General features: G+C 46.1%; 1 protein-coding gene across 1 annotated transcript in view; it reads right to left on the bottom strand.

The window, feature by feature from the left end:
- ncf1 (neutrophil cytosolic factor 1) overlaps positions 1-15,630 on the bottom strand; it is a 69,571-nt gene that overhangs the window by 4,954 nt on the left and 48,987 nt on the right. The window contains exons 9-10 of the mRNA XM_048612674.1: positions 6,551-6,658; positions 85-266 (exon numbers count right to left, since the gene is read on the bottom strand). Coding sequence (XP_048468631.1) covers positions 85-266; positions 6,551-6,658 — 290 coding nt within the window. The remainder of the gene's footprint in view (positions 1-84; positions 267-6,550; positions 6,659-15,630) is intronic.

The raw sequence follows: 15,630 nt of genomic DNA, 5'->3' as shown, positions 1-15,630 counted from the left end.
ACTTTCCTGCTCCTCTGATGCTGCCTGACCTGCTGTGTGCCTCCAGCTCCACACAGTATCAGCTCAGCATGGGGTTGGGTTTACCTGGGTCCTGTGATTTCTCTGGGTTTCTTGGATCATTGTTCTGTTTCCACACATTCTTATTGTTAACTGGTTGACTCTTGTTCTTCTGCTGGAGATAGCGTTTACTATTTCGCCTGTATGCATCCTGGCTGATCTGCTTCCGTCCTGTCTTATGGAAGCTCTGTGCATTCTTTATGGTCATTCTGTAAACATAATGTGTGAATAACGAGTTAGAACACTTTTACTGTATTTCTGCTACTTGTCACCTTCAGCCTGGTAAAAATGCAGCTAATTTTGCTCTAATTATTTACTTTCCCACCTATATGAATGGCCTTCATTGGCCATGTTATGCTTCCACTTATTCTCACTAACTGAGCCCTTCTTAAAGACGATGAAATCCAGGAGTGGGTCCTTTCTGTCAGCTCCTTTTGTAGAGTGAGAAAGGACTGGGATTCATGAGACCTCTATCTGCAACTTGGAAATCTTGCCCTTCCCCACATGATGCTGCTGGTGGGGTGACCACAGCAGCCCCTGTCCTTCCAATTTCAGGAGGGAACTCTCCCACTTTCGACGTCTCTCAATCGACCTCCTCCCCAGGAAGGGTTGAAGTGTTCAGTTTGATTGAACATGCTCTCCAGTAGATGTGAGTCACTGAGTGAGCATTTGCCTGAGAGCAATTCCAGACTGAACAAAGACAAGTTCAGACAGAAATCTTGGCAAGAGGTAGCTCACAAATTGCAATCTGAAATTGTTCGCAACTTTCCAGCCACAACATTGGGTTCAGACTGTGAACTTTGTCCACTCATTTTGTTTCCTCTTTGCATGTTTTGTGATTTTTTTGGGCTCGGAGACCCAGCAGCTCTAGGCATGTGTTTCATTTTTTTTCTTTGCTCCATTCCCATTTTCTTGGCTCTCTCCCCTGTCATTTAATCTCTCCTGCCTTCCACTCTATCTCAGGTCTTCCTTTGTCCTTGTCCCACTCATCCCTTGCTCAAAAGCAATGGCAACTCTAACTTTTCCCAGTTCTGACTAAAAGTCAAAGATCTAAAACATTCATTCTGATTTTCTCTCTCTCCACAGATGCTGCCATACCTATGGAGTTTCTCCAGCACTTTGTTTATTTTCTGCATCTCCAGCATCTGCAGTTTTCTGCTTTTTGTTTAGTATCTAATCCAATTATTGTGCCCCTACCCACACTGACCCAGCAGCCTTGCTCAGTTTTCCTTTTCAATCATTCCTTTGTGGATTAGGGATTAAATCTGCTTCCTCAGCCCTTCCAGGCAGCAGCGTTGAGATCAGAAGAATTCGATGTGAGAATGCTTTTACTTTTTCTCCTGAAATCTGTGCATATTGACCCAGCAGAGCAATGATCCCAGCTTCTTCAATTGCTCCACATTCCCTGAATTTCCTCATTTCTGACCAAATCTCAACATTTAAATGCAAGAGCAGTGTCCAGAATTAAACATGAGACTCCAGCTGTGGTATCACTGCTGCTTTTTGTTAAAGGTTTACATAATCTTTTGTTCCATGTGCATCTATTTTAAAAAGCCAAATAAACTATATACTCTTTTTTTCAGAAAACTGCTTTACCAACCTGCCCTGCCACCTTGAATGATGAGTATGCGTGCACCCCCAATCCCTCTGGCCCTGAACCCTTTTAAAAATTGTACCATTTCATTTATGTTGCCTCATTTATTCCTTCAAAATACATCACTTTATGCTTCTCTGCACCAAATTTCATCTGCCCCGTGTCTGTCCACTTCACCAGCTTTGTTTAAATCCTCTGAAACCTGCTACTCTCATCCTCACTGTTTAATGTATTTTTATGTTTGGTGTCATGAACCAACAGTGAAATGATTTCCAGATTCATGTCATTTCTACCCAGCTCGCTTTCTATTCAGGTTACTCTGCCTCACTAGCTTGACCTCTATTTTAATCTTTATCTTGCTATTTTGACCTCTCTCTCACTGTCTCTCTGTCATTTCAATAGCCGAGTGATTCTCATATTGGCCTCTGACATGTACTACCAGTTCCTTTAGTCAGTTACAGTCAAGTACAGATCTTTTAAAGTATTTGTTAATTAATTAATTTGTTAAATAAATTGCAAATTTGCTCAAGGTTTAAGAAATTTGCTTGAGTTTTATGTTGATCTATTAGAGTGTTGATAAAGGGTCACATGGTGTGCATGCAGTTCCCCAAAGCATTTGATAAAATGCAAATGATAGGCTTGTGATCAAAATTGAAGCCAATACAGAAAAAGGTACAGTAGCTATTTTGAGGAGAGTTTGAATAGAAAACTGCAAGCTATTGGAAGTGAGAAAGTTTAGGTCTTTAGATTCATGAAGAGTCAATGATAATAGATACAGAAAGGAATAATCAAATAATCTTCACCAACCAAGGAAAAGAAACTGGAAGGAGTGAGTTAAGTAAAACTTAAAAAGAGATAAGATTGGAGGGTAATTTCTCTGAGCTCAAGTCCCTATAATGCATTGTGCTGTGAAACAAGTTGAAACTTGGTTTTGTTGTTTATGATTTTAGTAGGCTATTATGATCTTGATCTTTCTATATTGTCTCCTATATACATATCAATGTGTTTATGTCATAAATTTATATTCTGCTGTTAATGGACCTATGCAGCTTCTCGTGAATATGTTCAGGTGACTGACAAAAAGAGATTCTTGATCGACAAGGAATTAAAGGGTATCATGAGTAGACAGGACACTGGGGCTAAAGCTACAGTCGGAACGGATACCATCTTATCAAAAAGGGGAGCAGGTTCCCATGGCAAAGTGGTCTACCCCTGCTCTGAATTAGCTTGTTTCTAGGTTCAATGTTAGTACAAAGAAAAGAAGAAGCATAAGTTAAAGCTTACAATTTAAAAAGGGCTGAAGGATCTGGGGATAGATTGTGCACAAATTGTTGAAAATGCGGACAGGTTGGAAAAATGGTCAAGATCCCTGGGTTTTGTAAACAGAGGCACAGAGTACAAAAGCAGAGAAAGATATTTTGTACGAAACATTATTTCAGCGTCTGCTGGAGGACTCTGCCCGATTCTGAACAGTACACTTTAAGGAGGCCTTCAAAGGGGATATAGATTGAACTTCCCTGAATTTCTCTAGAGCAACATGGGTGGGTTGGAGAAGCTGTTCTCTTTCTAGATGAGGAGGGCTACACTAGAGAAGTGACGTGATTGAGGTGTTCAATCTAGATAGAGTTTATGGAAAGTAGCTGCTTCCATTTACTGAAGGGTCATGAACCAGGAGGCGCCAATGTACGGGCATTGGCAAATGAACCAACAGCATTACAAAGAGAAACTGTGGCTTAATTTTAAAATTCTGGCCCTTGTTATCAAATCCCTCCTGGCCTCGCCCCTCCTGTCTCTGTAATCTCCTCCAGCTTCACAACCCTAACCCTCTGAGTTATCAGTGCTCATCTAATTCTGCCCCCCTGACCATCCTTGATTTTAATTGCACCATTCCTGGCAGCATGTCTTCAGTTTCCTGGGTCCTCTCTCTCTCTTGACTTCATTTTCCTCCTTTACTCCTTTCCTCCTCTATACGGTAAATGGAAAAGCCCTGGGGAAAATTGATACACAGAGAGATCTGGGTGTTCAGGTCCATTGTACCCTGAAGGTGGCAACGCAGGTGAATAGAGTGGTCAAGAAGGCATACGGCATGCTTTCATTCATCGGACGGGGTATTGAGTACAAGAGTTGGCAGGTCATGTTACAGTTGTATAGGACTTTGGTTCGATCACATTTGGAATACCGCGTTCAGTTCTGGTCGCCACATTACCAAAAGGATGTGGATGCTTTGGAGAGGGTGCAGAGGAGGTTCACCAGGATGTTGCATTGTATGGAGGGCGCTAGCTATGAAGAGAGGTTGAGTAGATTAGGATTATTTACATTATAAAGATGGAGATTGAAGGGAGACCTGATTGAGGTCTACAAAATCATGAGAGGTATAGACAGGGTGGATAGCAAGAAGCTTTTTCCCAGAGTGGGGGACTCAATTACTACGGGTCACGATTTCAAGGTGAGAGGGGAAAAGTTTAAGGGAGACATGCGTGGAAAGTTCTTTACGCAGAGGGTGGTGGGTGCCTGGAACGCGTTGCCAGCGGAGGTGGTAGAGCCGGGCACGATAGCGATATTTAAGATGTATCTAGACAGATACATGAATGGGCAGGGAGCAGAGGGATACAGATAATTGGAAAACAGGCGACAGGTTTAGATAGAGGATCTGGATTGGCGCAGGCTTGGAGGGCCTGTGCTGTAATTTTCTTTGTTCTTTCTTCTTTGTTCTTTACAACATTTTTAAAATCAACCTGACTCACTCAATACTTAATCTTGCCTTATGTGGATGCCATATTTGGTGTTATAATGCTGCTATAAAGCATCATGGGATGGTTTATGACATTAACGTTGCTATATAAACTTATGTTATTGTTGAGTGGTTCAGCTCTAAACTGCGCTGCCTGAGAAGTGAGACAAAACAGATTCAATTGACATTTACCAAAGGAAACTGGAGAAGTAGAAAAAAAGTGAAAATTTGCAGGATAATTAGGAAAAGGCGGAGGAGTGAAATTGGCTGAGATGGTCGTTCAGGAGGCCATTATGGGCACAATGGGCTGAATGGCCTCCTTCTGTGCCATCACCATTCTATGATATGATAATTTCAGTATTTTAAAGGCTGTGATGAAGCTCATATCTGCAATGGTGAGGGTGGAGGAGGATATTTCCTGGGATCTTGGAAGTTCCTCCAGAAAGGCCTTCTCCTTATGACCTGGGGTGGAAATTCAAATACAGAATACATCAAGGAGGAAAGTGCATGTTGAGAGGGAGAAGCAGCAATGCAGACGAGAGGAGTAGTTAGAAGGGCAGTAATAGATGCTCAGGATATGAGTGTAAACTGAGGAGTCCCACTGTGGTTGGTTTCCTCAAGAACCAGAGTGAGATCTGACATCACTGATCATTTATCTCTGGATTACTCATCCACTAACACAACCGTGATGCCACCATATCTTGCATCCAGCTTCTGCTTAAATACACCTCTACTAGTTTCCTCAATGATTCCATGTGGTAGTGGGATTCCATATTCTAAAAATTGTCTCAGTAAAGAAACTTTTTCTAAATTCTTGGCTGGATCTTTCCTTATGACCCTCAGTCCTGTCTCCCTTACAATTTGAAACAGCTTATCGCTATCTGATCTGGTCATAGCCTTTCACAATCTTAAAGACCTCTCTGAGGTCACCTCTTCAGTCTTCTCCTCTCTGGAGGAAAGAACTCCATGCTGCCTAATCTTTTTCCAATGAACTTCCAGGGCATGTTGGAGACGCCGCCAACTCATGTGGAATGCTGAAATGTCGCCACAACACTCAGTTTACCCAGATACGGTGCCGTATGATTCAATCCCTGGATATACAAGTCATTGGGACTACTTACAGGAGTGATCAATACCACTGAACCCAAGTGAATACTGAGAGCAGACTTTTATTCTGGGGCTTGGGAACAAATTTGTATTTGTAAAATTCCATAGAATCCCTACACCGTGGAAACAGGCCATTCGGCCCAACAAGTCCGAACTGACACTCCGGAGAGCATTCCACCCAGGCCCATCCCCCCATCCTATTACTGTAACCCTGCATTTCCCATGACTAACGCACCTAATCTACACATCCCTGAGTACTATAGGTAATTTAACATGGCTAATCCACCTAGCCTGCACATCTTTGGACTGTGGAAGGAAACCAGAGCACCTGGTGGAAACCCACGCAGATATGGGGAGAACGTGTAAACTCCACACAGACAGTCACCCGAGGGTGGAATTGGAGTTGGCACAGAAGCATAACACTAGGTCAGAATAAAGATCAACTTGTTGGACCCAGTAAACAAAAACAAAGCTGCTGGAAAAGCTCAGCAGGTCTGGCAGCATCTGTGAAGGAAAAAACAGCGTTAACGTTTCGGGTCCGGTGACCCTTCCTAAGAACCCGGTAAATGTTTGCAACATTTGAAGCATTACTGGGCGGTTAAAGTGAATCATTTTCCTTTGCCAAGACCAGCATTCACCACTGTTACAAACAGACACAATTATCACCATTCATAAAAGCAAGGAAAATCATTCCGATGTGCAAATTTATTCAAAGATGGGACTAATTCACTAACATTATTCAAGGGTAGGAAGTCTCTAAAACAGACGCAAGGAGAAACACTGGAGAAATTCAGCAGGTCTGGACCATCTGTTGGGAGAGAAACAGAATTAATGTTTCGAGTCCAGTATGACACTTCTTCAGCATCTAACAAGTCCCCAAGTTCTATCAAGATCTTGTTCTTTCTGCATCCCGCTGTTACCCAGCTGTCAGTCAGAACATCGACTGCTGGGGAAGCTGCAATGATAGCAGTTTAATGAGAACAGGACGAGTTCTAGAAAGGTTACCACGTGCATCAGTAGAGTTTGACCATTGACACACACCTCTTTAGACACGGTCTTACCTTCGTGGTGGAGGGAGGCTCTCTCTGTTTGTGGCGAATCCAGACTTTGGAGCTGCGCCTGCTTTCTGGAGATACATGGAGGGATAATACCCTGTAACATCCCCTTTCCTGTTTCAATGAAAGAATGAAGTCATGACTTGTAAGCGAATCAAAATCTTTTGGGACTGATAGATGGCAGTTACTTACATAACACAATAAACTCTTTGCAAAATAATGCCTTTGCCAGGAATTCATTGAAAATACTCAGTGAACCGAGCAGTGAGAGTGGGGATGTGTGTCATATGGGTGTGAGTGTGTGTGACTGTGTATTTGTGTAACTGTGTGCATGAGATTGTGTGTGTGTATGTGTGTGTCTGTCTGTGTCTGTCTGTCTATCTCTGTGTCTGTGTGTGTGAGAAAGAGAGAGACTGTGTGTACCCTTTATCTACTGTAGAATGTCCCAAAACTCTTTACAGCCAATGAAGTATTTCTGAAAAGCCACCAGACAAGTGTTGTCCCTCACTCTTACAGCCATGGGGTACAGGTCTCTGGCACTCTGTCGCTCAGAAGGGAAGGGGGGAGAGGAGGAGAGCATTAGTCATTGGGGACTCCATAGTTAGGGGGACAGATAGGAGATTTTGTGGGAACGAGAGAGACTCATGGTTGATGTGTTGCCTCCCAGGTGCCAGGGTCCGTGATGTCTTGGATCGTGTTTTCGGGATCCTTAAGGGGGAGGGGGACCAGCCCCAAGTCGTGGTCCACATAGGCACCAACGAGATAGGTAGGAAAATGGATTGGGATGTAAGGAAGAAATTCAAGGAGTTAGGGTGGAAGCTTAGAGCTAGAACAAACAGAGTTGTTATCTCTGGTTTGTTACCCGTGCCACGTGCTAGCGAGGCAAGGAATAGGGAGAGAGAGTAGTTGAACACGTGGCTACAGGGATGGTGCAGGAGTGAGGGATTCAGATACCTGGATAATTGGGGCTCATTCTGGGGTAGGTGGGACCTCTACAAATAGGATGGTCTACACCTGAACCAGAGGGGTACCAATATCCTGGGGGGGAAATTTGCTAATGCTCTTCGGGAGGGTTTAAACTAATTCAGCAGGGGGATGGGAACCTGAATTGTAGCTCCAGTGTACAGGAGGTTGAGAGTAGTGAGGTCATGAATAAGGTTTCAAGGTCGCAGGAGTGTACCAGCAGGCAGGAAGGTGGTTTGAAGTTGTCTACTTCAATGCCAGGAGCATCCAGAATAAGGTGGGTGAACTTGCAGCATGGGTTGGTACCTGGGACTTCGATGTTGTGGCCATTTCAGAGACATGGATAGAGCAGGGACAGGAATGGTTGTTGCAAGTTCCGGGGTTTAGATGTTTCAGTAAGATCAGGGAAGGTGGTAAAAGAGGGGGAGGTGTGGCATTGTTAGTCAAGGACAGTATTAGGGTGGCAGAAAGGACGTTTGATGAGGACTTGTCTAATGAAGTAGTATGGGCTGAGATTAGAAACAGGAAAGGAGGAGGTCACTCTGTTGGGAGTTTTCTATAGGCCTCCGAAAAGTTCCAGAGATGTAGAGGAAAGGATTGCAAAGATGATTCTGGATAGGAGCGAAAGTAACAGGTAGTTGTTAATGGGGGACTTTAACTTTCCAAATATTGACTGGAAACGCTATAGTTCGAGTACTTTAGATGGGTCAGTTTTTGTCCAATGTGTGCAGGAGGGTTTCCTGACACGGTATGTAGATAGGCCAACAAGAGGCGAGGCCACATTGGATTTGGTACTGGGTAATGAACCAGGCCAGGTGTTAGATTTGGAGGTAGGTGAGCACTTTGGTGATAGTGACCACAATTCAGTTACGTTTACTTTAGCGATGGAAAGGGATAGGTATATACCACAGGGCAAGAGTTATAGCTGGGGGAAAGGCAATTATGAGACGATTAGGCAAGATTTAGGATGCATTGGATGGAGAAGGAAACTGCAGGGGCTGGGTACAATTGAAATGTGGAGCTTGTTCTTGATAAGTACGTACCTGTCAGGCAGGGAGGAAGTGGTCGAGCGAGGGAACCGTGGTTTACTAAAGAAGTCGAATCTCTTGTCAAGAGGAAGAAGGAGGCTTATGTAGAGATGAGGCGTGAAGGTTTAGTTAGGGCGCTTGAGAGTTACAAGTTAGCCAGGAAGGTCCTAAAGAGAGAGCTAAGAAGAGCCAGGAGGGGACATGAAAAGTCTTTAGCAGGTAGGATCAAGGAAAACCCTAAAGCTTTCTACAGGTATGTCAGGAATAAAAGAATGACGAGAGTAAGATTAGGGCCAGTCAAGGACAGTAGTGGGAAGTTGTGCGTGGAGTCCGAAGAGATAGGAGAGGCGCTAAATGAATATTTTTCATCAGTATTCACACAGGAAAAAGACAATGTTGTCGAGGAGAATACTGAGATACAGTCTATTAGACTAGACGGGATTGAGGTTCATAAGGAGGAGGTGTTAGCAATTCTGGAAAGTGTGAAAATAGATAAGTCCCCTGGGCCGGATGGGATTTATCCTAGGATTCTCTGGGAAGCTAGAGAGGAGATTGCAGAGCCTTTGGCTTTGATCTTTATGTCATCATTGTCTACAGGAATAGTGCCAGAAGACTGGAGACTAGCAAATGTTGTCCCCTTGTTCAAGAAGGGGAGTAGAGACAACCCTGGTAATTATAGACAGTGAGCCTTACTTCGGTTTTGGGTAAAGCGTTGGAAAGGATTATAAGAGATAGGATTTATAATCATCTAGAAAGGAATAATTTGATTAGGGATAGTCAACACGGTTTTGTGAAGGGTAGGTCGGCCTCACAAACCTTATTGAGTTCTTTGAGAAGGTGACCAAACAGGTGGATGAGGGTAAAGCGGTTGATGTGGTGTATATGGATTTCAATAAAGCGTTTGATAAGGGTCCCCACGGTAGGCTATTGCAGAAAATACGGAGGCATGAGATTGAGGGTGATTTAGCGGTTTGGATCAGAAATTGGCTAACTGTAAGAAGACAGAGGGTGGTGGTTGATGGGAAATGTTCACCCTGCAGTTCAGTTACTAGTGGTGTACCTCAAGGATCTGTTTTGGGGCCACTGCTGTTTGTCATTTTTATAAATGACCTGGATGAGGGCATATAAGGATGGGTTAGTAAATTTGCGGATGACACTAAAGTTGGTGGAGTTGTGGATAGTGCGGAAGGATGTTGCAGGTTACAGAGGGACATAGATAAGCTGCAGAGCTGGGCTGAGAGGTGGCAAATGGAATTTAATGTGGAAAAGGGTGAGGTGATTCACTTTGGAAGGAGTAACAGGAATGCAGAGTACTGGGCTAATGGTAAGATTCTTGGTAGTGTGGATGAGCAGAGAGATCTCAGTGTCCATGTGCATAGATCACTGAAAGTTGCCACCCAGATTGATAGGGTTGTTAAGAAGGCGTACGGTGTGTTAGGTTTTATTGGTAGAGGGATTGAGTTTCAGAGCCATGAGGTCATGTTGCAGCTGTACAAAAATCTGGTGCGGCCGCACTTGGAGTATTGCGTACAGTTCTGGTCGCCGCATTATAGGAAGGATGTGGAAGCATTGTAAAGGGTGCAGAGGAGATTTACCAGGATGTTGCCTGGTATGGAGGGAAGGTCTTATGAGGAAAGGCTGAGGGACTTGAGGCTGTTTTAGTTAGAGAGAAGAAGGTTAAGAGGTGACTTAATAGAGACATACAAGATGATCAGAGGATTAGATAGGGTGGACAGTGAGAGCCTTTTTCCTTGGATGGTGATGGTTAGCACAAGGGGACATAGCTTTAAATTGAGGGGTGATAGATATAGGACAGATGTCAGAGGTAGGTTCTTTACTCAGAAAGTAGTAAGGGTGTGGAATGCCTTGCCTGCAACAGTAGTAGACTCGCCAACTTTAAGGGCATTTAAATGGTCATTGGATAAACATATGGATGATAATGGAATAGTGTAGGTTAGATGGGCGTCAGATTGGTTTCGCAGGTCGGTGCAACATTGAGGGCCGAAGGGCCTGTACTGCACTGTAATGTTCTATGTTCTATTTTCTATGTTACATCAGGTCTTCAGTCTTCACTCTAACATCAGTCTTACTTCTGTGGTGGACAAATTATTGGGGACGATTCTGAGAGATAGTATTTATGATTATTTGGAAAAGCACGGTTTGATTAGAGATAGTCAACATGGCTTTGGGAGGAGCAGGTCATGCCTCACAAGCCTTAGTGAATTCTCTGAGGATGTGACAAAACACATTGATGAAGGTAGAGCAGTGGATGTGATGTATATGGATTTTAGCAAGGCGTTAGATAAGGGTCCCCATGGTAGGCTCATTAAGAATGTAAGGAGGCATGGGATTCAGGGAAATTTGGCTGTCTGGATACAGAATTGGCTGTCCAATAGTGGTAGTAGATGGAAAATATTCAGCACGGAGCTCGGTGACCAGTAGTGTTCTGCAGGGATCTGTTCTGGGACCTCTGCTCTTTATGATCTCTTTAAATGACTTGGATGAGGAAGTGGAAAGATGGGTTAGTAAGTTTGCTGATGACACGAAGGTTGGTGGAGTTGTGGATAGTGTGGAAGGCTGTTGTAGGTTGCAACGGGACATTGACAGGATGCAGAGCTGGGCAAAGTAGTGGCAGATGGAATTCAACCAGAAAAGTGTGAAGTGATTCATTTTGGAAGGTCGAATTTGAATGCAGAATACAGGGTTAGTGGCAGGATTCTTGGCAGTGTGGAGGAACAGAGGGATCTAGGGGTCCACGTCCATACATCCCTCAAAGTTGCCACCCAGGTTGATAGGGTTGTTAAGAAGGCATATGGTGTGTTGGCTTTCATTGGCAGGGGGATTGAGTTTAAGAGCCAGGAAGTTATGCTGCAGCTCTATAAAACCCCGGTTAGACCACACTTGGAATATTGTGTTCAGTTCTCGTCACCTCATTATAGGAAGGATGTGGAAGCTTTAGAGAGGGTGCAAGGAGATTTACCAGGATGCATTCTAGACTGGAGGCAGGTCTTATGAGAAAAGGTTGAGGGATCTAGGGCTTTTCTCATTGGAGCGAAGAAGGATGAGAGGTGACTTGATAGAGGTGTACAAGATGATGAGAGGCATAGATAGAGAGGATAGCCACAGACCTTTTCCCAGGGCGGAAATGACTATTACGAGGGGGCATAATTTTCAGGTGATTGGAGGAAGGTATAGGGGAGATGTCAGAGGTAGGTCCTTTACTCAGAGAGTGGTGGATGCATGGAATGCACTGCCAGAGGTGGTAGTAGAGTCAGATACATTAGGGACGTTTAAGCGACTCTTGGATAGGCACATGGATGATAGTAAAATGAAGGTATGCAGGTTAGTTTGATCTTAGAGTAGGATAATAGGTCGGCACAACATCGTGGGCCGAAGGGCCTGTACTGTGCTGTATTGTTCTATGTTCTATGTTCTAGGTACAGCAGCCACAAAGCCATACACTGCTCAAGGCACAGAGCCAACACACCCTCTCACATATACAACACTATTCTCTCACCCTTGTCACTGATTAAGCACAGACAGTTTACTTGTTCTTAGCTACATTCAGTTGACACACTCTCTCTAAGTTAGAGCTACACTGTTTCCAATGCCCACTGAAGAGCTGCATCTTGTCAGTTCATTTGATTTATTTCTTGTCAAGTGTACCCAAGTACAGTGAAAAGCCTTATTTGCGAGCAGCACAGGCAGATCGTAGTAAGCAAGGACATACAGATCACAGGGTGTAAAAAACTTAGACGAATTTAGAATTTAAGTTTAAGAGAGTAGAACGGTTATAAGAAATGTTAGAGTTAGATCTGCTGTAGGGAGCTCGCAAGGAGTCACAGAGTATTGGTAACATCTTGAATTCCATCACCCACTAACAATCAATCAGCCAATTCCAAAAAGAGATAACAAGGTGTAGAGCTGGATGAACACAGCAGGCCAAGCAGCATCACAGGAGCAGGAAGGCTGACATTTCGGGCCTAGACCCTTCTTCAGAAATGGGGGAGGGGAAAGGGGTTCTGAAATAAATAGGAAGAGAGGGGGAGGCGGATAGAAGATGGATAGAGGAGAAGATAGATGGAGAGGAGACAGACCGGTCAAAGAGGCGGAGATGGAGCCAGTAAAGGTGAGTGTAGGTGGGGAGGTAGGGAGGAGATAGATTACTCGAGGGCGGGATTAGGTTAGTAGCTGCCTACACTGCAAGGCCAGGGAGGAGATGGGGGTGGGGCTTGAGGTGGGAGGAGGGGATAGGTGGGAGGAAGGACAGGTTAGGGAGGCGGGGACGAGCTGGGCTGGTTTTGGGATGCGGTAGGGGGAGGGGAGATTTTGAAGCTTGTAAAGTCCACATTGATACCATTGGGCTGTAGGGTTCCCAAGCAGAATATGAGGTGCTGTTCCTGCAACCTTCGGGTAACATCGTTATGGCACTGCAGGAGGCCCAGGATGGACATGTCATCTGAGGAATGGGAGGGGAGTTGAAATGGTTCACGACTGGGAGGTGCAATTGTTTAGTGCGAACCAAGCGTAGGGATTCTGCAAAGCGGTCCCCAAGCCTCCGCTTGGTTTCTCTGATGTAGAGGAGGCCACAACGGGAACAGCGGATGCAGTATACCACATTAGCAGATGTGCAGGTGAACATCTGCTTGATGTGGAAAGTCTTCTTGGGGCCTGGGATGGGGGTGAGGGGGGAGGTGTAGGGGCAGGTGTAGCACTTCCTGCGGTTGCAAGGAAAAGTGCCGGGTGTGGTGGGGCTGGAGGGCAGTGTGGAGTGGACAAGAGAGTCACAGAGAGAGTGGTCCCTCCGGAAGGCAGATAAGGGTGGGGAGGGAAAAATGTCTTTGGTGGTGGAAGTGTCGGAGGATGATGCGTTGGATCTGGAGGTTGGTGGGGTAGTACGTGAGGATGAGGGGGATTCTGTTTTGGTTGTTATTGCGGGGAGGGAGTGTGAGGGATGAGTTGCGGGAAATGTGGGAGACACGGTTGAGGGCATTCCCGACCACTGAGGGGGGGAAGTTGCGGTCCTTGAAAAACGAGGACATCTGAGATGTACAGGAGTGGAATGCCTCATCCTGGGAGCAGATGCGGCGGAGGCGAAGGAATTGGGAATAGGGGATGGCATTTTTGCAGGAAGATGGATGGGAGGAGGTGTATTTTAGGTAGCTGTGGGAGTTGGTGGGCTTGAAATGGATATCGGTTTCTAGGTGGTTGCTGGAGATGGAGACAGAGAGGTCCAAGAAGGAGAGAGAGGTATTAGAGATGGTCCAGGTGAACTTAAGGTTGGGGTGGAAGGTGTTGGTGAAGTGGATGAACTGTTCGAGCTCCTCGTGCGAGCATGAGGCGGCACCGATACAGTCATCAATGTAACGGAGGAAGAGGTGGGGTTTAGGGCCAGTGTAGGTACGGAAAAGGGATTGTTCCACGTAACCTACAAAGAGGCAGGCGTAGCTTTGGCCCATGCGGGTACCCATGGCCACCCCCTTTGTCTGTAGGAAGTGGGAGGAATTGAAAGAGAAGTTGTTGAGGGTGAGGACGAGCTCGGATAAGCGGATGAGGGTGTCAATGGAGGGGGACTGGTCGGGCCTGCGGGACAGGGAGAAGCGGAGGGCCTTTAGGCCATCTGTATGGGGAATGCAGGTGTAGAGGGACTGGACGTCCATGGTAAAGATGAGGTGTTGGGGACCGGGGAATTGGAAGTTCTGGAGGAGGTGGAGGGCGTGGGTGGTGTCACGGACGTAGGTAGGGAGTTCCTGGACCAAGGGGGAGAAAATGGAGTCCAGATAGGTGGAGATATGTTTGGTGGGGCAGGAGCAGGCAGAGACAATGGGTCGACCAGGGCAGTCAGGTTTGTGGATTTTGGGAAGGGGATAGAAGTGGGCGGTACAGGGTTGGGGAACGATGAGGTTGGAGGCTGTGGGTGGGAGGTCACCTGAGGTGATGAGGTTGTGGATGGTTTGGGAGATGATGGTTTGGTGGTCGGGGGTGGGGTCATGATCAAGGATTCTCCAGCATCTGCATTTCCTACTATCTCTGAAACAATTTTAACCCCACTGCGAAGCCTCTTCTAAGGATGCCTACCCTGAAGAAGTTACCCTCCTCCCTCCGGAAAAACCTCAGTGGATCTCTCTCCCACTGCAACTCTCTCGTAATCTCTTCGGCCTTGAAACTGCTCGACCACGTCCTGAAGCAAACCAGGTACTACAGCCACACCACCTTTCTTAGTACCTGCCTATGGACTACAATGGACTACAGTCCACATTCAAGCCTTCCCAATTTGGCCCCAACCGTGACAATGTCCACATTCAGAACATTGAGACCCTTCAGAAGCGTTTCTCCCTGCGACTCCTGAAATACACACTCGCAGCAATGCGCCGGCATCTCCTTGCACTACAATTAAGCATACCCCAGCTCAGAGCCTCCCTCTCCCAGACCTGCAAAGGACCTCTCCTGTTTTTTATTCTTCGTAGGATCCACAACCTGAACTCACAATTCTACTCAGCTTTATTGGACACAAAAAACCGTAAGTACAGTAAACTTGCTGGTGCCTACCACCCAAAACGGGCTTCCTCCACCTCCCAAAACCCCAACCCTACCCAGGACCTTCCTCACAATGTGCCCGCCCCCATTGGCCATGTGGCCACTGTCGGAGCAACCACAGATGACGTCACATCCTCCGCAGCTGGGTACACCACTTCCTGGACAGCAAACGCCATCGACACTGCCGCTGATGCCACCGCCTCCATTTCCGAGGCCAACACCATAGACACTTAGGACGCACCTACCGTCACCGCTGCTGCCGCCTCCTACCCCGCTCCGCCCACCGCCGACGGCGCTCCACCCACCGCCGACGCCGATGCAACTCCGCCCATCGCCAATGCCGACGCAACTCCGTCCACCACCACCGACGTCGCTCCGCCCACCGCCTCCACAGCCAGCAGCTCCAGAGGAGACAGCAACACTCAGCCCTGCTGAGATTCACCATCCCCCCAGACCTCCCCCTTACTGAGGACGAACGGTCAGTCCTTAGTAAAGGGCTCACCTTTGTCCCCCTCCACCCACACATCAACGAATACCGCTCACATTTGGACATAGAGC

Source organism: Rhincodon typus, chromosome 26, assembly GCF_021869965.1.
Source record: "Rhincodon typus isolate 14 chromosome 26, sRhiTyp1.1, whole genome shotgun sequence".
In the NCBI taxonomy this organism is placed as follows: domain Eukaryota; kingdom Metazoa; phylum Chordata; class Chondrichthyes; order Orectolobiformes; family Rhincodontidae; genus Rhincodon; species Rhincodon typus.
This window is presented reverse-complemented; position numbering and strand designations above follow the sequence as displayed.